We start from the raw sequence: 26,088 nt of genomic DNA, 5'->3' as shown, positions 1-26,088 counted from the left end.
CAGCCAAACTCCAGTGCAATATGTAGACGAGGAAATGATGCTTTTGTCATTTTGACAGAGAAGTCAAGTTGGAAACTGTTGTTACGCTCTGCGAGTTGAAGGGTCAGGGTTATGTTTGCTGATGTCTACATCCTGTTCGTTCTAAGAGACCACGTCTGACATGTTTCTTCTACCTTGGGGATTGTGTGTGCAGTGCAGCCTGTCCCGCTGTGCTACTCCCTGCACTCGCTGTAGGAAATGCTTGCCGTCAGAGGGCAGCCTTACACTGAGCCTTCCCAACACCTAAAGACTTGAGGCTCTCATAGTTGCCGCGTGTAAAGTATTAAACATGCAGAGCGTTTCCAAACCTTCAAAGCCTCTTACAAACGACCTTCAGCTAGCGTGATTCTGCATGCAGTTCAGTGCAGGCTAACAGAAGAACTTGGTTCAATACAGCCTTTTCAGCCGTGCGTGTCTGACTGTCTCAGGGCTAAAGAGGTCGCAGTGTTTTCTCTTTTAGAAGCAGTATTCTTTAATAACATAATGTTTTTATTTGTCTGCAAAGTCTCCTGCAATGCTTTACGAAATAAATTAGTGTTCTATCAGTTCTTTAAAATCCGTCTGGTAATATGAAATGCAAATGAGTAGAAGAACAAATTAATAAATCATATATCACAACTTAAGAGTATTACACAAAGGCTAGCAAACTGACTATGATGTCTAAAAATGCTTCTTGTCCTTCTGAGCCAGACTCATTATTTTAGACCATTGGTTTTTCTTTCATGTGGGCCTTCCTTCATTAGACTGTCTTGCTGACTACAAAAAAAAAAAAAAAAAAAAAAAAAAAAAGAGCAACACCAAAACACAGGAAAAAATGTTGTGCTGGACCACACTACAATGCTGCTTTGGCATACAGAAAGACGAAGACGGAGAGAGGAAGAGAAGAGAGAAAGCGCTGTCTCTTCTTAGATAGCTTTGTTTCCAAGGACAACGGTGATCTTGACTGAGTTCTTCTGGTCTGCTGTCATGGAAAATGGTGAATTCTGTGTGTGAGTCGTCTTCTTGAGAGCATGAGCCATGTAGCAGAGACCTGGTAGTGAAGTTTCAAGTGAACCACAGGGTGATGATGGACCCTCTGTGTAAATAAGGTCACGGGGTTTTTCTCCAGAAGCCTGTAGGATTGGTAAAGGGAGTTTAATTTGCAATTTATTTCAAATGGCATTCTCTCCCCAAGGACAACTGGGGGAATCCTTTAGAAGGACATCTACCCTGATGGCCTGTCCTCCACAGGTCATTCCTGTAGGGGAGGGAGCCTTGCAGAAAATACTGACAAAGGTTTTAGAAAAGAATTAAAAAAAAAAATTGCTAGAAAGTTCTATGTTAACTAGAGGGTGCTTCTTGAGAAGAGTTTGAAATAAAGGGATGAAAAATACATGTATGTTAACCTAGCTGGTTCTTGTATGTGAACTTCATGACTGACTCTTTTGCAGGTAAATAGAAAAGCAAGGGAAAGAAGATTGATTTGGGCATTTAAGTTACTGTTCTAAAAAGTCTTTATTCTGTGTTTTCAATCATTTCACTCAGTCTTCTCTTATTTTCCCAGATATCATGCTTTTACATTCTCTTCAATTTTCTGACAGTTATTCTCCACAGATCTGTTAAGCAGCTGATTTATGAAAGAGTAGGGTAGTTGAAATTATATAGTGGATAATGCCAGAGGCCAGAAATGCAGGGATAATGTTTGTGCTTTATCCCGGTGTGTATCCAAATGATTGATCTCCCATGTTTTCTTCCTTTATTTTCCATTATTAAGAATATGGTTGTTTGGAAAGTCAATCATGGTATACATTTCCTTGACAGGATTAGTGTATTGGATGCATGACTACAGAATATGAATAGATACATATGTACACAGGGGATACAGCTTAATTACAAAGATGGCGAGGTTTAACACTAAAAAAAATAACCCTTAAACCTGAACTGTTTAGCTGGAAATTATCCACAATGACTATGTTTCAGGCTGTACTTTTTTCACAGGAAAAAAAAAAATTTCATTCCTCAGAACAAGTCTATATATACATATGGGCTTTTGATGATGATTTAAAAAATAATTAATTTAATTTAAAAATCACTTCTTTCCCTGAAGAGCTTTGGTTTCTCCAGGCTTTGGGATGAAGATTTGGATTATGATAGCCAAGATTAGCATTTTCACCTTGTTTTTGAAATATCATCTGAGCCCTGTGATGCTATGAGTCCCTAAATATATATATATACATATATATGTGTGTGTGTGTGTGTGTGTATATATATATATATACTTGAAATGAACAGTGACAAACTTCAAGACCCACCAAGTGAAGGAGTATCTTCCAGCTCACTGCCAGAGGGCCTGAACCACAAATCCCCCATCTGGGACCTGGGGAGGAGACTGGGGCCCTGAGCACCTGCATCCATCCTGCACTGTCAAGCTTTTAGGGAGGTGAGCCAGAAAGATTAAAGAGAAGAGACTCTGGCAAGCAATGGAGACACCACAAGGAATAGATAACAAGTGGTTAGGAATGATGAAGATGGACCAAAATGAGATGCTGAGAAGATGAGCTAGAGAGGCTGTGAGCAAAAAGGGCCTGGTGTGGAGAAGGAGGGGAAGAGGGTCTGCAAATGAGTCTGCAAGTGACTACAGCGTGCACACCACTCTGCAAACTAGTTGAGCTAGATACTCCTCTGTTTTCTCTGGTCAGCAAACTGCTGTGGAAGTGTGCTAGCAAAATGTGTGCTTAACTTCCTTTGCAGCAAGAGACTCCAGTTTATCTGGGGAAGGTCTCATTTTAAAAGCTGGGTACTAACACAACTAAAAAGGTAAAGAGAAGACCTGGTATTTCCCAAAGCAACCATCTATAAATGTGGAATATGCCTCATGCCAGTATTCATGACAATGAAACATTAATGTCATGGTACTGTGATCTGTATCTCCTACAATGTAGTCATCTTAAATTCAGTCAAAGAGATTGGGAGGATGCTGCAGAGACCATAGCCAGTTATTAACATTTCAGTATTTTCCTGTTTTCTGCTGTGCCTTGAGAAAATGAAGTGCAAGAAATGTTGAATCAGGAGAAGGCAGTAGTTCCCTTAAAACTGATAGGCACAGTTGTTCCTGCCTCGCAGGTAGATTGGGGTCAGTATGACTAAGTCCTTTGCTTCCTGAGTGACTTTTAGCAGAAGAGTCAGAGAACAACAGCAGAAATTGGAAATATATTTCCATTTTCATGTAAAATCATATTTTTAGTAGAGTACAAATCCTGGCATTTTACAATGTCATGCTTTACAGGACTCTGATAATCAGCAACTGGTAGAACAAGACATTTATTCTTGGTAGTGTAATGTCATAGATAATATCATAGCTGCTAGAATAGAGTTGTTCAAAAGTGTATGAACTTCTGGCAGCTGTGTTTCCTTTAGTAATGTCATAAGGCAGCAAGTCTATAAAAAAAAAAAAAAATATCCCTCTTAATCCCTCTTAAAGCTTTGTGGCCTTTTCATCTCAAATGTGTCTCTCCTCATTTATTAGGAGATATGGGAAACAGAAGTTCCCATGGCAGTTACTCTTTATAATTCATAATATAGATACTCTCTATATGTTCTCCTTGTGGCTTCTCGTTACACCACTGGAGATACCTCAGGAAGCTCAGCAGCTGCTTTAGTGGTTTTATCCCCACAATGAGACTGTGGTTGACTCAGAAAGCTTGGACCCTGTGCAAATGTTCATGTGCACTTACTTGCGTGCAACACAGCCTCTCCAGCTGTGACCTGGGACCCTTTTTTTCCCCCACTTCTGCCTGAGAATACCAAAAGCATATTTTTACACTTAAATTTGATAGGTAAAAAATAGAACCACTAAGCAGACAGAGTTAAGACTGGTAGGAAATGTAAAGCAAATTTCTTGATGGGTAATAATAAATTATAGTGACTAAAAAACAAATTATAGCATTTCTGAGTGTTTTGGTTTTTTTCTATTTAATGCATAGCAAAAAACAATTCACCAACAGCAATAGGCAGTTTCATATGTTTTTTATGGGACACTGCAAAATTTAATGCCATATCCTCAGGTATCTACTGTCTTGTTATGTTAAAAGCTAATTCCTGAGGTTGTTTAGACAGAAAGTGTTTAATATGTTAAAGTGCTTTGCCATTTGTGCTGATTGGTTTATCTTCTTGTAGCTACTAGTTCTCATTTTTGTTTGTAGCAGATCTTGAGTTCTTGCATTTGAGCACATTCAGATTGCAAGAAGCTTCAGAATGCTGTTTTCTGTTTTGGCTTGGCATTAAAAGAATCTGCTTTTAAAAGGTTCCTTTTTGAAACATTTCCGTCTGCCTTAGATTTTTGTGTAACTGGAGGACCAGCTTCTTAAAATGCTCAGTTTTCAACATTTTCCACTGCTATCGGTGCTCAGCAATCTTTTTGAAAACATTACCTTTGCATCTCAGGGTCCTCTGTAAACTCAAACGCCTTAGTTTAACCATCACTGTAATCGGGCACAAGCCAGCACTGCTGCTGAGAAGGGCAGTCTTGGCCTTTCTCCCCCTGCCAAGCCCCTTATTAGTGCCCCTTTTCCTTACGCTAGCATTAGTGCTTGTGCAGCAGTGCGATGAACTGAATCAGGGAACTGATCTAGCTGAAAAAATAACTGAAGCCCCCACAAATGGTGAGCCTACAGCCAAACCGGTTCCCTGAGCCAGTTGACCATATGGCTGGATGAATCCTAGTGCCAGGACTTGAGCAGCTGGAGTCAAGGGGAACGATCTCTTTCTCAGCAAATTAAATTTGTGCCAGACTCAACTGATCATGAAACTAGAGCTGGAAGCTTTAATGCTGCAAGCTACCTAGCGACAGACCCCTTGAACCTGCTCAAAACATCCTGCAGAATCAGTCCCTCTAAAGTACGGCTTTTTACTGTTCCCTCTCAAATTTTCCTCCTGCTGCTTCATTCTGAGATGATTGCTTCTCTGGGGTCTTCATCAAGCAGAATGTTTGAACCATGGTTTAATTTTAAGTAAGTTAATATTCCCAATAAGTATGTGCCTACACTTAGAGCATTTAAGCAGCTTTATTCCCTGTTGGCTCAGCACTGGCTCCATGGCTAAGGCTCCCAGTTGCTATGACAGTGAAGATGGTAACAATGATAATATGTTGTCGTGATTGTTACTTGTCTGAGCCGAACATCACAGATGTTCTCCCAGCAGTGGATGATGAAACAGAGATAAATTCTGCTGTCTCTACTTGAAATGAGTGAGACATGCTATTCTGGAGGAGTCACCTGCCATGTGATCCACCTCCTAGAGGAAGCCAAATGTATCTGCGGAGGGTCAGTTGATCTGCACAAGAAGGGGCTTTGGAGTAATAGTGTCTGCAGTGGGATTTGCAAGAGCTCTGAGGATTGACTGAATCCTGCCTCATTTGAAGTCACTTTTTCCATAGTCAAAGTTAAACCAGTGCTGAGTCCTTTAGCAGATTCTGTCCATGGATAAGTCTCCCTGTGTTCATAAATAAGCTTTAACTGCAGGCAGAGCAAGGATGTGACCAGACTGCAAGCTTTTCTGCACGGCCTGCCGTGCAATCTATCTGATGACTAGCAGCCTATCCCCCAGTAAAGAAAGCCACACTATCCCCAGGGGCAGCAACACGCCGCTCCATGACAGTTTCCTTTTAAGAGTGTCTTTGCTGCTGAGCATGAGGATCCCTCCTCTATTCCTGATGCTACTTGCCACTGCCTGAGGACTCCAGCACTGTTACCAGCCCAAGGAGCACGAAGGAGAGAAGTGCCTTCTCTAACAGCATTCCTGTCGCTGGCATTTCAGAAGCACCTAATGTGATACAGATGGAGCGCGTTGTGCACTGGCTGGCTTTCAGTGGAGGGACTGATGTGCTTTGTGATTAATCACCTGTGCTGGGAGTAACTAAGGCTCAGCTAAGGCTGGCTGCTCTGTCCCTGCTTTTGTGCAGGACACCAAGTGCTGACACTGTACATCTGAATGCAGATAAGGTGCTGGGTAGGCACGGTTGGCTCAATTCAGAAATAAGGCAAAAATGACAGTGCATGTGCAATTTCTCCCTTTTCTGCTTCAGTTGTAATTGCCACTTTTTCTTCCTGTAGTCTGCTCTGGAAAGTGTTTTGCAGCAGTTCACAGTTAAAATTGGACTGACTAAATAAGTCCTTAAGGGCTTATTTAGCAGTTGAATTAAGTTGAAATTACTAGGCTTATAGTTGGCATTAGACTGGAGAAGAAAATGTCTTCACTTCTCCCCATTTCATAGCAAAGTTATTTTTTTATAAAGATTTTTTATCTGAGAACATATTTCCTTTAGGCACCCCAGTTTTATAGCATTCTATTTGTGATTTAATGCACATGGAGGTACATGTGTGTTACTCTTATAATGGAACTGGGGGGGGCATGGAGGGGAGGGAGAAAAAAATCTGTCCATCTGCAACAGTTTAGTGGGGAAGAGCTATTGTTTTCCAAATTTTTTTTTTTCAGCCTATGAAAGTTTGCTTTTTACTATCTAGTTTTTAGTAAAGGAGGGCAGGGAGTAGAGTTCTGCATCCAAGGAACACAGATTGAAGAGACGCTCTGACACCGGTATGTAGAAGGTTGATTGTGTAACTAATTATCTAGAAAGGCCCAATGAAACAACAGCTGGAGACGATTAAAGCAGGTGGATTTGTATCTTGAAGAGTCCACCATGTGCCAAGGAAAAGCGTGGTGTGGGATTATCTTTCCTGGAATGAGTTCAGGAAAAACAGCTCTCCTTCAATTAAAATACACCTGAGATCTTGATATGAAAGGCTACAGGTTGCTTATTCCTGTTTTCAATATACTGAGTCAGAATTTCCAAAGTTAGAAGCCTACAGGAAGAGTTCAAAGGTAGAGTGTTTGTGCAAGAACTGAGCGCAGCCAGCTTCTCCGCTTATTAAAATCTTGCAGGAGCGAAAAGCAGACGTCTCTGGAAGAGGAAAACAAACTTTTGTTTCAGAGAGCTGATAGTTTTACTACCTGTTTTGCTGCCAGGATAAGGTCCTCAGCTGGCATAAATAGCAAAGCTCTGTTGAAGAGCGTGGAGCTGCGCCAGGTAACACCCGCCTGCGATCAGGCCCTTGGGCTTGTAGTCAGGATGCCTTCCTGCTGTCAGACTCTAGAGCAGCTCCTCACTGACAGCAGGTCTGTAGCCATCACCCGGCATGTGACCAAGCATCCACCGAGCCTACTACTCCAAGTGGCTCCCTTAAAACATCTGCTGCTTCAAAGAAATTATGAGCAAGCCATCTATCTTTTATCATTTCTTTTTCTATTGCCATCTCTTTGTGTTTTTTTTTTTCTTTTTCCCTTAAACTAAACCATATTAATTGTGAGCTGTAAAGCCTTCTAAAAGCTTGCAGAAATTAATGAGCTAGAACTGGCAATACACAATAATGCGTGTCAAATAAAAATGTAATCAGCGTTTTTCCCAGAATTGCCAACACCTTAGAACTTTGCAATAAAACAAATATTTTTAAAGTAGTGGAACAAATGTAATTTCTGAATTTGCCAGCACAGTTGCACTGTCCAGGTAAATACTCCTGTATTTCAGTACAATTCCCATAAACTGGCTATGCAGCACTGTATGTTCCAAGTAGCATGAAGATAACTTGTGAAGTTAAGAATCCTTTATCCTGCAGTTTTCCCTCTTCGTGACCCTCTTTAATTCAGCTAGAATTAAATTTAGCTGATGAATCTTTAATTCTACATCTTCTTGATGTAGAGCTCTTAATAAAGTTGTGCTTAACCTCACCTGTGAAATCTGAAGCATTAGTGGGCTTCATTTTAGTTAGCTAAGGGTCAGTTTTCCCTGCTCAGGCTTTCTGTTTTCTTTGAACATATACTCTGTTGTGATTCACTTGTTTTAGGGAATATATCTACCTGGCTATCCTGCATGCTGTGCTATATGCTATTTGCATAGACCGTGGAGTCTGAAAATCCTCAAGAATTTTGCAAACTAAAAAGTTTTGAACAAATATATTTACTATCTAAGGCTCTTATCCTGTAATTAGTGCTGCACAGGCAAATTCTTGCCCTAAAATAGATGCAGTTATATCATTTTAGCTCTGACACTGCAGATTTTTGCTCATAAAAGGAGGAGGTTAGCAAGAAGACTACAAGACTCAAGATCACAGCCTCAAGAATCAAAGAAAATAGCTTTTAAATACAGTGCCTGTGATTAAACATACCACAGTGAAATTTGGACTAAGATCTGATTCTAAGCTGAATTCCATCACTCTTATGCTGATTTAATCTGCAGTGTGGGGGAAAAATTGGGCCAATGAGACCAAAATAAACATTTTGCTCAGATCTGCCTTCTTATCTGACGTTGGAGGGTCCCATAAAGGAAAGAAAAAAGCGTTGAAATACAGTTACAAACTTTAAGGCTTTTATTGCTCTTATCGGGACAGCCTAGAAGATGGCTGTGTATATGGTGTGTGTATGTGGTCTTTGACCACAAAGCTTAACATGAGAAAGGAAAGTGTTGACACTTGGTAAAGAAGTAGGTTCCTCCCAGCCACCCACCCACAAGTACAGTGTGTGTAGCAATCGTCTCCTAATGTGCTTTTTCTCCCTCCAGATATATGTGAATGCTCTGATCTTTTATTTGGCTCTTTAATGCATCTCTGCAAGTGACATTACTATTTTGGGATGTTTCTGAAACATTGAAGTGGCTCTTTTGCATCAAAGTTGGCTTCCTTCGAATGGATTCCATGGGGGTTTTCAAAAGGGAATCCGACCCATCGCAAAATTGGCTAAGGTTATGGATTTAGCAGGGTAGGACTGGAAAAGGAGGGAGGTATTCAACATTTGGAGGGTTTGCCTGAAATTACTCTTTCAGCTCTAAGGCTTCTTTTGCTTTGGAATCTGAGTTCCTGGTACCTAAAATAAGGAGAGACAAAATGATCAACTGTAGGCCGTGAGCATATGGTTTGATAAATACTGAAGGGCCTGGAATCTTGCATGGCTGACACTTTGTTTCCAGCTTTGTGGTAAACAGCTGAATAGAAAGGAGAAGGCGGCAAGTATTAAACTGCATCCGCCAAGAACATCTGCATTTATGAAAACTTTCCCTAATTGAAAATCTAGTAGTTTCAAATGCTGGAGGCTGCGAGTTTGGAAACTAGCTTAGGGGCTGCTAAGATAGCAAGAAGCAGTGGTGATTTCCAGCCCTCAGTTGAGGTCACTCCTGCACCCACCTCCCTGTCATTTGGGTGTTCAGGAGATGCTGGTAAAGTCTTTATGAAAACTCTCTCTCCTCAAGCACGTTATTCTGCAGTACTTCTCTAACCCGTTTCCTTAGCCATTTCCTTAGCCTCCCCTACCCCCATCTCTCCTCCTCCTCCTTAATATTTCCTCCTGGTTCTTTGAGATCTACTACACCAAAAATATTTTTGGAAATACCACAGGCTATTGTTTTTATTAGTGACTGGAAAGCTTTGTAGTAGGATGCTTTTGTGTTTCATTTGTTTTCCTTGCTCTGGCACAGCTGTTTTTGTTTTAGCAGCATTAGAGAGATGGTTAAACTATTTGTGGCCTTTTCTAACCCAGCAGATCTCTTCCACTGAATGTTTTAAGCTGAATGACTGAAACTGTAACTAACAGGTTGTCTGTGTGGGCAGTTTGTGCATAAAGTTACAAATGCACCGGTTTTATGAGATCTTTTAATTTGTTCAGCAAAACACTGATCACTGTGAAGCAAGTCCCAGTTTCCTTATAAATTTCCCAGCCAGAACATTGACAGAACCTTGACTCGGGAAGATACAGAACAGATGAAGCAGTAGATCTTGTTCAAACCTACATGCACTCAGAAATGATTAGTGGAAAAGAGGTTTACGTAGGTGTGGTGATCCCCACCCATGCCAAGAGAGAATAGGAAGAAAAGCCTCAGCAGTAGCTGTGGCAGAGGACGAATCTGCCGAGGATGGTATGTTGCGGATGTCACTGCCTAACTGGCTGTTGTGGTTACAAAGAGGAAGATGGGACATCAGCAAACAGGCACCCAGTCAGAGAATGATGACAGCAGAAAGTAGTGAATGAAGAATGAAGTGAACAAAAGGCAAAGGAAAAAGGAAATGGAGTTGGAAAACAAAGTACATCTGCACAAAGGCAACTTAAAAGCAAAGGAAAAAAAAAAAAAAAAAAAGGAAATAAGTTGTACTGGGGACTTCAGTGCTCATGTCTGGTGACATGATCAAAGTGATAGGGAAAGGATGGGCTGATGAAAAGGAGAAAGGAAAGACAATGATGTAGCAGAGATGTTGTCCCACTAAATCCCACTCCTACCATGCATTCGTACCACCTCTGCTGGGCAGGTGCAAGCACCTGCACAGTGATAATGCTTAGGGAATCGATCTGCTTGACAGTAATGTGGTTCCTTCTGGCTGAGTCAGGCAGGTGAGGGACCTGGCTTGATTCATTGTGTGGCAGTGTGAACCCAGGACTGGTGCTGGGGGCACTGGGAAGTAGCAATGTGTGGGTACCAAGTAGGTAGCACCATCCAGGTAGGCAAGAGGTACAGCATGAGACGTGCAGCACATATATCAGCCAGCTGGTGAAATATAATGCAGGTAGAGTGAGGAAAGGGCATCCTCTAGCCCCTGTCTGCAGTAATGATGAGTGTGGCTTCTTCCCTTTTGTATGCAGTGCATAGGGAGGTAACTGCCCTTGTCAGAAATCATCTTAGTGACACTACAAAAGAAACAGCTGAGCTGACTTGTTAAGTATGTCTTCCTTTGCTGGTTTTGGTCTTTTTTTTTTTTTTTCCTTCACTAAAAATAATAGTTTTCAATCCTGCTTTTGGTTTTGCTGGGAGATGCATCTCTGAATTAGCGACTGAGTGAGGCCAGGGACAATGCAGGGAACAAAATTTGTGTCTGAAAGATGTGAATGACTTAAGTTTGTTGTCAGATTGTGATACTGAGGAAGTAATAGTAAAATAAGAGGACACAGGGACTGAACAGCTGATTCTTAGACTCCATATCCTTTCAAGAACTAGCAAGAAAATTCTTAAAGCAAATGTTAAGGTATTCTGTAACTTAAGTTTGTGTCTGGGTAGGTTCTCTTGTTCCCTTCTTTTTCATTCCCAGTTTTCCTGTCTACAATTGCACTAGCTGCTTAAAGGAGGAAGGTAAGGCTTAGTGCTCTGTTTAAAAATACATACACAAATAAACAGCGGTAAAAACATATCTTAGAAACTAGAGATCTGTCATATGTTTTTCTAATGCATTTGTGCAAATAAGGGCCAAAATACAACATTTATTTTTGAATTTAACTCTTTTCTACGCTTTACTACTCTTTTCCTAGTTTTTTTCTTCTCCCCAGTTGAGGGTCTGCTTGACATAGCAATACGTACAGTCATAACTGCATAGAATTCCACAACTTACCTACTCTGTAAATGCTTGCATGTAGCCAAAAGTAGTCCTATGGATGTAAGTGGATGAGTTATTTGATGTAAGTGACAAAATGTATAGGAGAGATGTTCAGCACGGACCTGTAGGATCTGGAGAAAGGAGTAGGAAGCATCACGTGGGATTGCCACACTTTCCACTTCAGCATTCCTCATTTACTTTGAAAAAGAAAATGAGAAAAAATTGTCCTTGAGTTTACTATAGGAAGTCATTCAGAATGAAAAATTAGGAGAACTAAGCAAGGGTTTACACATGTAGATGCACGTTATAATAACTGGAATTATGCTGAATATTGACAGCACACTATAGAATATCAGACTTGGTGTAATAAGAGTTTATTGAATGCCTTGCCTTTGCCTGAAAAACTGACGAAAAAGGAAGTATCAGTTTGAGCTGATCTAAAATGCAGTGTTTTCTACTTTAAGTTTTATTATGGCAAAAAAAAACAGAAACAATTATGTGCACAGAACTGGCTAAGGTATAAGAGGAGCCCTGCAGAATGTTGTTAATGAGAAAATATATAGTGACATATGTATCAAGGTCTCTGTGGATATAAGATGTTTTCCCTTGTAGTGAATTGTGTTAGGAAAGTACATACTCTACCTATATGTCCTGTATCCCTAGAGACATGTAACTGGGTGTGTCATTCAGCAGGCTTTATTCAGTGCAATACAATAAAGGGAATTTTTCACAAATCACATCTCCAGAAGACATGAAACAAGACGCTTCTGGCAGTGGAAAGGCACCTCACAAGTATGGAAATGTCAGCTGTCTGTCCTACAATGCCATAATAATCAATATAATTGCACTTTGCTCATTCTATGTTCTTGTTCTTCTTCTGAATCAAATGGTAATATATATATTTCAGCTGAACTTTTTGAACTGTTACGGCCCTCTTTCCAGGCTGTTACTAGATTCCAGTTATGATGTTTGCACTGACTGTTCTCCTGACTGACGCATTTCAGGGCTCCAAAGAGTGCGCCAGCTAGGGAAAAACACAAGATACTTCAGAAGACGACTGCACGAAATGGGCTTCATCATTTATGGCAATGATGATTCTCCTGTTGTCCCCTTACTCCTTTATATGCCTGGTAAGATAGGGTAAGTACTGAAAACACCTTCTCAGCAAAATCAACACCATTCAAATTCAAAGTTTATTTCATATGAACTGGGAAAAATGTAGTTATGTTTGGTAGATGCTTCACAAAACAAACATACTTTGTTAGGTGATTTCATCTTTAGTTACGTTCTATTTCAAATTTACCCCTAGACATAATTTTGAATTGTTCCAGTATGTATCACCTTAAAAACTTTCTATAAACCTCTTTATCTTGCTCTGGAGTAACACTTCTGATTTCATTTTGAACTTGGGTTTTTTTGAATTATTAATTCTTAAAAGAGACATATTGCCTTTGAGATATTAATTGTTTTTGATGGATGCTCTTTATCTCCATCTGATACTGATACTTGAACACTTTGCACAGAGTTGTTTTACCATTCAGTACCATCAAGCAGCACTTACGGACTGACTGAGAAATGTGTAATGCAACAGCCAAACTGTAGAGAGCCTTTGCAGGTAACTTAGGGTGGTTATGTGCTTTAGGTGTAGTAAACACTACGCAAAATGTTCCTAATCAGGCAGAGTAATTGTGGGAGCAAGGAAACCATCACACAGATTGGGTCATGTTGTGTGCTGGGACACAGCTCTCACATCTTCCAGAGGCCCAGCTTCTTCAGTGCTTAGGGACTGCTAGTGCCCAGAGGTTTTGATTTGCACTCCAAGCCTTTACCATAACTGAATTGGTTCTCTACTACAGTACACTTTTTGCCATCATACTGCTAGTATTTGACACCCACATGGCTTCGCGAGCTGTTAAACAGCAAAGAATCTCAATCCTACTGGTAAAATTCTGGCTCCTATTGAATTAAATGGGAATATTACCATCTACTTCAATTGAAGACAGGATTCTGCCCATTGTTTTATTATACTTGAATGTTTTCTCTTTGTGGTCAGTTTATTAGCGATAATTTACTCTTGATTTTTTTCTTCTTCTTCCCTCCTTAGGGCCTTTGCAAGACGCATGTTAGAAAAAAATATCGGGGTGGTTGTGGTTGGGTTTCCAGCTACTCCTATCACAGAATCCAGGGCTCGGTTTTGTGTGTCAGCTGCACATACACGGGAGATGTTAGACACGGTAAGCACAGCAGATGTCCTGCTGAAATTAACTTCAGATGCAAAGGGGGTTGGGAGAAGCTGTGTGTCTGTTACTTTGAATCTCAATAATTCATTTTTATTTCTGTTTTTCTGGTCTTGTCACTTGATCTTTAAAGGCATTTTAGCCTTATATATTTTATTTTTAAAAACAGATTATGGGACAGTTAACTTGTTATGTTCTTCTATTTCTAATAGTGACCAAGCCTGCCACAACTAATAAAGACCTACATGAAAAGCACAGCAAGACAAAAGCTAACTGCTAGGTCAAAACTATCAGAGTAGGAAACCTGAAACGATATGGAAATAATTGCAAATCGGTTTTTCCATACCATTTTTCACTCTACATTTCCACGTGTTTCTTGAATTGCAGAAGTACCTGAGACAGCCTTGGGGGTACAGGTAGCAACTGAAAACAGTACTTGGAATGGTTTGAACCTAATGAGGTTTAATTGGTGCTGTCTGGCCTCTCTCAGCTCTGTATCTTTCTCTGACACCAGAAATACTATTAAGATTATGTAGAGACTTCCAAATTAACCCCTCATTCCAACACAGTCAGAAATGTGTTTAAACTAAATTCCTTGAAATTTTCCATCTCCCCTTCTTGCCAAAGATGTTTTTGGCCTGACTTGATATACGTTCTTTCATTCTCAGAGCAAGCCGACTTAGAGGCAGGCAACACAGAGGGTTAACAGTAGATTTCAAGCATTCTTTTTCTTCTCTTTGCGCAAGTACCATGCTCAAAGAAAAAAAAATAAACAAACAAAAAAAAGGCAACAAAAAACTCACACACCTGTGAATACAGAAGGCATTTGAGTAGGAGATGGCGCATCTTGCGGACAAGCATCTGTGCCTGCAGAGAGCCCCTGGCTCCCATTTGCATCCTGAGATTCATATGGAGGTTGATGAGGGAGCCCTGCCTGGCTGACCAGCTCCCATGCCAGTGTAGACCCCTCTCAGACAACACCAAAAAATCTGCTTTGCACGTGTGCAGTGCAAAATTCCTGCTGCTCTTAAAGGTGCAGTAGTTATTAGCAGGGCATAATACCAGAAAGATAAAATTGTGTAGAGCAGGGCATAGCTATGTCCATGTGTTGGTCATTGTCATCTTTTACTGTTTGACAGTGTGGATTTTGGCTTATGTAACTGGTAACAGGCAATGAGGTTGATGTGAAGGTTAATCTCTTGAGGTTGCTGCTTTGCTTTGCTTCATCACCGTCCACCCTCAACTGTCAAGTCCATTACTTTTGTAAGCCATCACTGCATGTATTCTTCTGCTACCTGCACATCCCTGCTTCCTGGTACAAGTGAAGGTCTGAAACACTCCCCAGCTATCATTCTTAAATGTGCTGTGCTTTTACCTTTGCTATACTAACTCTGGCATTCTTTAAATGTTCTTATGCTATGGGAGAATGGAAATGCCCTGAGTTTAATTACATACAGACGGAAAGGTTTTTTTAGGGCAATCACTTTGTGAACATTCCCAAATCCAGTGTAACAACAGGTAACAAGCACAATGAAAACTTCCCTTTGGCAAAATTTTTTTTGACTCTTGGCTTGGAACTAAGAAAAGGAAAGATCCATTTAAAGGGCAAGCTCCCAATAATAACTTCCTTAATGACTTTGAAACTATCTCTCTGCATTAACCATTACTAAAATACTCCTTTCTGCTCACAATCAAAATTGCTATTTTCCTTTTCGATGCCAAAAGGTTGGCAGCTCTTGAGCATGGTTCAGATGCTACAAGATACTGAGTTGTTTCTCTGTGGTCTAAAGTTCCCTGGCTACTTTTTGAATCTAGTGAGAGCTGAGGACACTGCTCAGCAAGTTGCATTACAACCCTAATGCATTATTAATTATGCCTGTGATATTAACGCAAGAAAACAATGGAATGCACCAGAAATACCTTAAACTGTTCAGCGTATTTATGACGACTGTGATCAGCGCTGTGTGCTGAGTCCCATCCAATAAAACATAGTGACAACTGCAGTCTTCAGGATCGATATAGAAGTGTAGAAGTATTACCTTACATATGCCTTTTTCGCAAGTAATGATAATTTTTTGTCTGGATTATTATCTCACCGTGCTTCTAGAATGTTGTTTTTTTTTTAATCTGTGTTCAATTCATGTACTGACTGATAAACCATAACCTTCTGAAGGAGTAAATTCTGTTCTCATGGATGTTATTGTGCATCTATGACTGCTTGAACATTCTCTATGGGAGAGTAAAAGCAAAATTTGCCCTTTCACCTTTCTTTAACTGGTGCTTTTAGGAAGTTGTTTTTCTTCTGTAACATAAAAGTCAGTAGAACTTCATATCTTTTCCAGGAGAATTGACACAATGTGATGGTCTTACAGGTTTTGAATGCTCTGGATGAATTGGGTGATTTTCTACAACTGAAATATTCCCGGTATTCCAAGTCATCTCATCCTGAACTGTATGAAGAAACTAGGTTTGAACTTGAAGATTGAGTTTTCCACCCATGAAGAGAACATTATGATGCTATGAAAAAGGGGGAAAACCCCAAAACTAAAAAATACAAATGCATTTCTTCCCCTCTAAGGACAATTTTTGTTTCTCAGTTAATTGAAAAGAGGGGAAGCTTTGTTGTTGCATTTTATTGTATCAAATTTCTGTATTCAAGAGACTGAACTATTGATACAGATTTGCCTCCCCAGGAGATCTGTCCTTCTTACGGTATTTTTGATGCAGAATGAATGCATCCGTTGATCAAGTTGCTAGTGTACAGCTTTTGTTATGGCCCCTTTTTATGAAGAGGCTTCAGATAGTCGTAATTGTGACTGAAATAATAAAGTTTAAAAACTGAATGGATTCCAGTGTAGTATGATGATGTAACTGAACTTCTTCAGTGAAATTGGATTCTGTCTGTTGAAGAGCATAAATCAAGCCATCGCTGTGGATTGCTACCGAGGAAAGAGCAGAAAGTGACCTCTTAACTAATCTGTCCTATCATGCCTTTCTCCAGAAAACATTAGAAGAAGGCAAACGCTGAGAACAAGAAAAGTAGTTTCATCAGTTGTTTCTGACAGCAGATTATGGGAAAGGGAAACGTCTCCTTCCTTCCACAGACCCTTTCTCTGCCACTTGAATACACTATAAGCTTCATAATATACAAAATTGGGGGCTTAGAAATAAACAAGAATGCTTTTCTTCTAATGCATTTGAACTACAGCCTTCCACATCTCATCACAATGAAAGTTCTTCAGCAGGCTTACTCCCTTTTCATGTAGCAGTAGTAAATTAATTTAATAACTGTTTAACTTTCCCGTAAAAACCTTGATCAAAACAGTCAGATACTTGCAGTTCACAAACTGCAGATGACATTTATGGGCCCGTTCCTACGTTTCTTGAACTACTTACGGGCTTAATAAATTCACTAACAAGTACATAATGCTGAAGCTGATAGTTACACAGAACGTGAAGTTCAGGATGCCGTATGCAGTTCTGCCACCTGTTAAACCGAGAACTTCACCATTTCTAAATGTGCTAAGGTCATCCACTTAATAACATTTCGTGAAATATTCTTGTCTGGTTTATGCATGTCAGGGGTTGTTTTACTTGTCTGGTTGCAGACTTTCTGAATGGTTTGTTTTTCAAATAATTGATTATGTCATCTGAGGGGAAGATGTCCTTGTTCTCTTTTCCACTGCTCGAGTGACAAATGCTCAAAGACACTTGAAGGAAATGTTACAGCCTGCAGTTTCCCTGCAATGCCTGCAGCAGCATAACCATCAGCCTTATGTGGGCTGAGATGTTTGAAGGAGGCTTTTTCCCTTTTTTTTGCTGTGTTGAAAAGCAGCTCTGCAGCTTTAAGAATGAACTCCAAACCATTCCATGCTATCAAATGTCATTGTAAACACATCAGATGAGAGATGTTTAGCTTTCTGTTGCACAGATGTACCACACTTTCATGTTCTCTTGAAAGCTATGGTGTAAACTTAACCCACAGCTGCAATATTAGATTTAAGAACAGAACAATTAAATTGCGGAGTACCAATTACACTATATTACTCCCTGCTTGTTAAAGCTGCTTTCAGGATATAACAAGGCTGATTGGTTATGAGGGCCCATTTTTTTGTTGGATTTTTGTTGTTGTTGTTGTGCAAGTTAATAAAAAGCCAGTGGTGCTATAACTTTAAGAATTGATTACAACACATTCCATAATATCAAATGTCGGCTTTAGGAAACATATATCAAGGTCTGGGGGAGGACTAAGTGGTGTCATGTGATTCTTTACTCTGGTAGAAGGACTTGAAAAACATTGCAGAGGTTCAAGGGAGCAGTGTTGGTGGATAAGAGCAAATTCGCTGTATAAATATTAGAATACTGAGATACAGGACAGAGAGAAATTAGGAAAGGTGAACTTTGTCTTTGAGTAACCTGGCAATTTGTGATTTACAGCTTTGTTACATGCAGGGTGAGTGCACTGACTGTGAAGGAGATGGGTTGAGATATTTCTGCAACCTGTTCCTTGAGGAAAAGCACTGAGCGTGATATATTGCATTTTGATCTCTATTGCCGAACATCTGCGGCCAGATCCTCAGTTGACTTCTGACCTTCCATCTTGGGGTATACGGCCATAGTTTATATTTCAGCAAACATTATTGCACATGCTATTGCAGGCAACATGTTATTTTCCTCAAAGAGAGGTCTGAGATTGATTAAGCTATGGAGTGATCACTTTTTGTCCCCCTATAGGGGAATGTTTTCTGTCTAAAGCCAAATTCCTCCTGCCCTCAGAACATTAGTCTCTCTCATATTAAGGAGACAGGACAGCTATTTTTCAGAGTCTGTCAGTTGATTTATTATATGCTCTCTTCTGATTTCTTCCATCCTTTACACATTAGAGAAAGTACAGGCTGACTATCCCTGAGTGTGGGCAACATTTGGGGAGAAATCCCTGCTCCACTGGTACAATAATAAAACTCCCAGGAACTCCAGACTCTTAAATTTTCCCCATGAGGCTTAGTTATGGCCTGGCACTGCCTTTTCCACCAATGCAATTTCAGTGGAGTTTTTCCATATTTACATCAATTTTAATAGATTTAAAGATCAGCACTTGGAGACCCAATTTTAGCTAGCTTAGGGGAAAAAAAAAAAAAAAGAAAAAAAGGAAAAAAAAAAAAGTATTTATTACAGAATTAGCACCTGTAGCCTAAGGATCACATTTCCTAGAATATATTTCCTCTTCAAAAAAGCATGTTCTTATGAGATGTAGTTCTCTATAGTTGTTTTAGGTGGTTTTGAAAAAGAACTGTCCTCCATAAATAAAACTTGTTCGAGTTGTCACATTTTAATCTGGTGGAAACGTAAGTGTGCATATGCTAACTTTTTGTTGGCAAGCTGCAATTCTAGAATCTTGTTATCCTACCTAAAATCTTGATTGACCTTCAGGCTAGGAGAAGACTCAAGTTGTCGTTTTGACAGAGTAACTGAATTGTTTGCTTTTTCCTGTACTTTTATCCCACCTCATCTTTTAGAAAGCCTTCATTTCCTGAGCTTATCTTGCTTGTCAAGTTGGTTCCCTCATCCATTTCTCCTCCCTCCTTGCAATATTCTTCCTATTCTACTAGTTTGCATCCTCTGGGTCTCAGGGAAAGCACACTGGCAGCTTCAGAGGACCTGAAGCGTATCACTTGGCTGTGTAGGCATTGCATCACTCTGCCTGCTTTTCCTGGTATCCTCATCAGCTCCTGCAGACTTTAATCTTTCATTTTCAAATAAAAGTTTCCTACTGATGGTGCTAAGTTTCTAAGCTGAACCACATCTGCACTGCGTAAGCTATTGAACCAAGATTGAGTTTGATCTTCCACTCATTCCGCTGTAGATCAGGTTAAATCTTGCTTTGAAGTCAATACCATTGGTTTAAAACTGGAGGAACCTGTCAGTATGAGGTGAGCTGCCTGCCTTTGTTTCAAAGGGAATTGAACACTGACATCTCCGGACTATTTCACAGTGGCTGTTCTTCACAAGGGACCGTGATATGGGATTAGATTTATTTAAGGTAGGATTTGAATTTTCTTTTATTTATTTATTACCAAAATGTTTTCTGTTTGTAGTTGCATTGCATATCTCCCAGTCCTGCTGAGACAGGGAAAAATAATGATGTAAGAAAAGCAATTTACAATAAAGGTGTTTACTTAATTGTGCATTTTCTAGCCTGCTTAGAAATCCAATAGAGTATCTCTAACATATGATCTGCTTTTTATTTGTGCATAAAGTTTAATTGTTCTTCAAATTAAGACACAGATTGGGACCAAATTTTAAAGAAACCACACCACCAGCTGAGAAATGGCAGATGTCATTCCAGTATTGGCAGATGAACTTTCAAGCCTCCAGATGCCTTCTCAACAGATCAGAAAAAAAAGTATCTAGGTGTTTCCTTTGTTTACTCACACATCTAATGTTGTTTGTGCTCACTGCAGATCAGTCATAAGATAATGAGATTCTCACTCTGTCCCTTAGTGGGAAATTGTGGGTCTTTCAAACCAGTTAGGAGGAAATTTTTGTCTTTAATATCAGAATGGTGACTGTGAACCAGGCAAAGAGAGATGCTACACATTGTGTGATTCCACTTTGTATATGAAGAGAAGGCAGCATAGATAGGGTGCAATAGCAGATGACCCTGATACTTAGTACCCTGTTATGTTTTATAGACAATCACTTCTGCCAGATGCTGTACAAAGGCCAACAGGTATTAATTGCTCTCAATAGACCTGAGTTCAACAGCTTGTGCTGTCAGGGTAACCAAGTTTGCAGTAGTGTTTGAGCCACCTTCTATAGAGAATCGATGCTGAAAATGGTTCAGAGATCATTCTAATAATAATAATGCATGGCTTTATTGATGGTTGTGATGCTTTCACTGTCATCCTTGTTGGGATGCCAATGCTGCAGGTATGATGACAATCGCCTGTGCTACCCTGCCAGGTCTAAATGTGATGTGGCTCCAGGACAGGTATGACAGCGCCCTCTTCTTTGCAGGTACAGAAGGACATGGCCTATAGGTCGCTCCAGTAGATGAGTCTCTTTCTGGCAAAGCAGCTTAACCAGAAGATGTACCCATGAAACCAGGACGTAGTAGGATGTCTAAAAGCTTGATTCTCAAAGGTAAGTCAAGTACTTGCAGTAACAGATGGAGGAAATGTTTTGTGTGTCACATGGAACAGCCGTGCCAGATGTGATAGGTGAGGCTTATTTTTCTACCATCGCCACTGAAATTGCCTCAAAGAATTTTCTGTGAACGTGAGATAATTCTAGCATTGTGTGGTGGGCTAAAGTATACGTATCCTCTAATTCCTGGAACACCAAACTGATTTCTCATGCCATGGCAAAGCATTAAGTACCATCGCATTTGTTACACTTAATCTGTTGTAGTTCCATTTCCACTCCCAGCACAGCAGGCAGCAGGTCTGTCTTGTCTGTTCAGAGCACAGCATGAAGTGGACAGCTAGGCCTACTGGCATCCAGTGTGCCCTCCACCACAGTCCATGGCACAGCACTGAGTGAATGCTTCTTGGCAAAGGCTGCCTTTTGCTGTGCTGCAGATAGCGTCTAGTCTGAACTGGGATTCTCATCTATTGACGTCTCCAGCAGCTGCTCGGGAATAGCACAGAAGTGATGAAATCAATGGGGGCATTACCAAAGCTTAGCTTCCTCTGTGTGTTTTCTGGAGCTTGCTCTGACACAAATATCCTGTGTGTGTCCTACTCTCCCCTTGTTACCACACAAACCTCGTGATGACTTGGCTCTGTGCACAGTGCAGAAACTGTTGTGCTTATTGCTGGGGATCCTACTTTCATGTGGGAGCCGCTCTTCAAAAATTCCTAATACTGAGGATGCAGCTACTTGCAGCCAGGATGAGGCATGATATTTTTTATAATTCATGGACCATGTATGCATACTTTTGACATTTCTGTATGTGCAGAATATCCTGGTCTGAACTCTCTGACTCCCATTGCACACTCCAGTACCCATATTTTAAAAATTATTCTTCTCCACAAATCAGTGTAACCTGTGGACCAGAGCTCCACACTGGATGCAAGAAAACTAATTCTGTTCTGTCTCTTCTCTGCTAAGTAATTGCAGATGAGACACATTAATGTTTTTTGCCTCACTTTTGTTCCTCTGTAAAACTGTGATAGTGATCCCGATTTATTTGTAAAACACTAAGCTGAACAGACAAGAAGAGCTATCAAAGAGCTAAGCGTTGTTATTATCTGAGCAATCTTTTCATTTCTACATCTCAGGACTTCTCCGTTAATCCTGTAAAAGTCATAAATACTCTGTTTACCAGACCTAATGTACAAGACAGTACAATAGTGAGGACTAATTATAAATTATAGAAAAAAAAATCTGGAAAACAAATTCTTTTAACATTTCCATTCTGTGCAGGCTTTGTCAATGTCTTGCTCCAATGATGCCATTTGGATTAGGAAGCTTTTTAAAATGTGAATTTATCTTTTCAAAGATTTGTAGCCAAGCCTTTCGAGTTTGTTAAAATGTAATTAGTGTCTGCTTGTTAATATGATGTTCATTGATTTTTAAAGTACACAGACTTCAAAGCTAAAAATAAATAAATAAAAAGAGAGATAATTCAAACCAGAGTGGAACAGCTCGGACAGTTTTACTCTTTTGCCAGGATCCCAAAGCTGTTGTCTTCAAACAATGCCACAGTTTGAGTGGAAATGTGAAGATTAAATCCAAACCCTGCATGTCAGCTTTTTTGCAAATGACTATCCAGGATTTCACTAAAATGTCCAACCACAACAGATCATGTTGCAGGGATTTTTATTGCTTAACAGTTCGTGATAGTCTCCTGTTTCTCTGTTGTGTATAGCAGATCTATGCACCTAGCACTTAGTAAATACCAGTGGAAGTTTGGTACCTAACTCTATTAGGCACCTTTGAAAAAGCCTTTCAAATGGTCAGAAGAAGAAAGAGATCACAAACATGATGGACAGCTGAAGAAGCTCCCAGTTGCACATCAACGTGTTGTGATATGCAATACATGTATGTAGGTGCGAAATATGATTTGATCGCAGCAATAGAGGAAACAATGCAAGAGCTAAAGAGGCACACGGAGGTAACTTCAAATTCAGGCAGGAATTCAAAGATGTGATTGAGGAATGTGTTGAGAAGACTGCAAAAACACTAGAGCACAAAACCTTCTGAAGAAGAAGGCTTGGAGAACAAAAAGGTGAGAATTATCCATGGGAGAACCCTACCCAAGTACAAGAGGGAGGATGGAATTTGCTAGTGCAGGAGAGGTGAAGCTGAGCGGCACATTTGTTTTACTGGAGAAGAAAAAAAAAGAAACAGTAGCAAAGAAGAAAAGAAGGGAAACTATCCCCCAAAGACAAAATGACAAGACAGTGAAGACAGCCAGAACTGAGACTCCACAGGGCAGAACGAGGGAGAAAAGAAGACAGACTGATTTTCAGACAAGCAAGAGAGAAGAGGAGATCCTACCACGCCAGTATGACATGGGTGTCTGTGGACGGGTCCCTTAATTGTTTAGAACAAGGGAGGAACAATATCGAGCCAAAACTCGGAGAGATGCCTTGTGTTCCATAACTAGGAATGTTAGATGTGAACCAGTGGCAAAGCAAATAAGGAAAGCTGATGGTAACAGGAATTGTCTTTCTTTCAGGACAAGTGATACTGTGGAAACACATCATGGACAACTCTGCCACAGAGAGGGCAGTGCTTTAAGATAGAGATGCCCCCATAGTTTTTCCAATGAATTATTCCAGTCCTAATGGAAAATTCAAAGATAATGAAAAGGGATATGGGTCCTCATAAATAGTTCTGTGAAGGAAATTTGGGGATGCTTGATCACTGAGAAGTGAACATCTAAAACAGATACTTCTCTGAGGGTAGTCTCCACTTCGCCACTTGCAATACTAGCCTTCCAGGACCAAAATGGGCAACAGAAAGTAAAGCCAAGTGTAAAATAGCAAGAAGCAGGCACAAGAGCTCTGATTTTCATGCTGGGTTTTAACAGACACAAAAAGAAAATTATTGATAGTAAATATAGTGGGGGACAATGGAGCTCAAAAGAATAAAGGCATGCTGAAAGCAAAGAATTAATTGCTGGTCCCAATATAAGAAGATATTTTTCTCTAACAAGTTTGAAAGTGCCATTCACTTTGTTACTGCAGATTTACTGTGGGATGCCATCCATGGTGAGCACCAAAGGAGGTCAGCTGTGCGATAACAATTCTAAGCCTTGGTTTCTATATTGTATACAATATAAGTGTCCTGGTCTCTTCCTGTTCTTTGAAAACTGAGGGGCCACCTAAGATTTTAAACTGCTTCATCTGCTTCATAGTCATCCCAGACAGTCCTGAAAAGAGATGGAAGAGTGTTCTCACTGAATACAAGTGGTAAAAAAAAAAAAAAAAAAAAAAAAAAAAAAAAAAAAAGTGGAAAAGGATGGAGAATGGGGAGAAATCACTGAGATCAGGAATACCCAGTTGCTTTAGAAACTGCTGTTTGTAACAGTCTCCCTATCTATCTGAGTGATCACATGAGGCTGCAAGCTTGGTTTGATTTAAACAGTTTCAGTAGTAAGCCTTTGTTACCTTGGTTCACTTCGACTTAACCAAGAGCATAGATAGAAACATCCCTATAGACAGAATACAGAAGATCAAAGATAGAAGCACAGTTTAGTTATAGTAGCTTTCAGAATAGGGGGTGATGATGATGACCACGAGGGAGCAGCAACTGCTTTCTTTGATCCTCCTAAAGACAGCATGGTTATTTGTCTATGGATTTGTCCATGGTTGCAGCACACCAAATGTCACACCACTTAACTCATCTGTGTAAATTTAAATCAACAGGAGCCAAAACTAAGTCAGTAAAGAGCTCAGAATCTTTGAATATAGAGTCAGTTCAGATATTCTCTAAGTCAAATTTGCTTTTAAAAATCATCTTAGTGTTTTGTGTCTCAGAAGCATAGCTGCTGGGAGCCCTGGGAAAGAGGATTTAGCAGGAAGAATGCTCTCGACCCAACTGGTTAAGTAATCCTTTCAACCAGGGTGTGAGAAATAAGCTCAAATTTTGTAGGGCAAGTGGCAGATCAGCAAAGAAAAGCTGTACTGTAGTAAGAAAGCAGAGGAATAAAGTGAGAACTGCCAAATGGTGCAAACCAGAGAAATGGTGCAAAGGTAATGAAAGCAAATTGTGATCAGTCTGTTAGCCATAAAAAGGGAAGCAAAAAACTGAGTCATGATGTAGTGAGGTTGGGGAATTTATTGCACATGGCAGCAGCCAAAAAAGGCAGAGTTGGCTATGAATGTGGGATGCAGCACTTACTGGCCTGCCCTTGAACTAGGACCTGCAGCACTAAGATGTGCAGAGCAAATGAATAAGGAAGTAAGAAAAGCAAAGGGCAATGTTGAAAAGATCTAAAATAATTTAGGGAACAGGAGATAGTATGGATCCAAACACCCTGAAAAACATCAATACGGGGAACTAAAGGCTGTGGTAAGGGTGATCAAGAGCTTGCTTAGGCAAAAGATGATGAAAACTTGCCAGTGGAAGAGAAGTTGTAAGGTGGGTCACAGTCAGTCAGCAAAGGATTAGATAACACACCCAGGGGAATAACGCAGGGATAGAGTGATGCAAGGTGTAGGGGATCGGATTTGAGGACCCACGATGCCCTGTCCAGCTTAATCATCTACGATTCCATGGAGACAGCAGTGAAAGACCTGCATTGTCTCCCTGAGAACTAATTTTGTCAGGTATGGGCTTAGGTCACGTATTACAAATAGGTCTCTTTTATGTAGGATTCTAGTTTGGAGTTTGCAGTGATTGATGGATTCATTAAAACGTCATCACTGAAACAGACAAGAATTTTCTATTTAAAAATAAATAAATGACGACAGAAATAGAAAAGAAAAAAAAAAAAAAGCCTTCTGCTTTACTTGTTGATTCTCTCTGCAGCTTAATGTGGTTCAGGAGACTGCTTGATGGGGGCGGGAGAGAGAGAGAAAAGACAGGATAAGAAAGGATTAGCAAGGGATATCAGCATTTCATTTAGATCTTTGGCTACCTGGTTCCTTTTAAATTCTACCTCCCAGTATCCTTCTCTTTGTTTGTCTGAATGTCACATTAACATAATTCGGGTGCTGAATAATATTTATACTGTGATCTCCCATTTGGTCTAGAAAAGGCACTTGGCCAGGTTCTCAGGTAGCTATACCAGAGCTTTATCACACAGATGTAAGCAGAGTTGCACTTGAAGATCCAGCCCACTGGATTACTGCTTGTACAGCTGTGCTGTCTTTTTAATGCCAAATTAGTCGGTATAGAAAGATTTTCTGCACAGAATTTGGCTGTCATCCCCGTGACAGTATGTTATATCTTCAAGTAGATCCCATGGGCCAAATTAA

The 26,088-nt window shown here is 40.1% G+C and overlaps 1 protein-coding gene across 1 annotated transcript in view; it reads left to right on the top strand.

The window, feature by feature from the left end:
- SPTLC3 (serine palmitoyltransferase long chain base subunit 3) overlaps positions 1 to 16,143 on the top strand; it is a gene marked incomplete at both ends in the record, with an annotated part of 84,412 nt that extends 68,269 nt beyond the window's left edge. Inside the window, 3 exons of the mRNA XM_084283653.1 lie at positions 12,425 to 12,560; positions 13,525 to 13,654; positions 16,030 to 16,143. Coding sequence (XP_084139779.1) covers positions 12,425 to 12,560; positions 13,525 to 13,654; positions 16,030 to 16,143 — 380 coding nt within the window. The remainder of the gene's footprint in view (positions 1 to 12,424; positions 12,561 to 13,524; positions 13,655 to 16,029) is intronic.
- Positions 16,144 to 26,088: the final 9,945 nt, after the last annotated feature.

Source organism: Netta rufina, assembly GCF_964035555.1.
Source record: "Netta rufina genome assembly, chromosome: 3".
Taxonomy (NCBI): Eukaryota; Metazoa; Chordata; class Aves; order Anseriformes; family Anatidae; genus Netta; species Netta rufina.
Note: the sequence above shows the minus strand (reverse complement) of the source record. Positions and strands in the feature narration are given on the sequence as shown.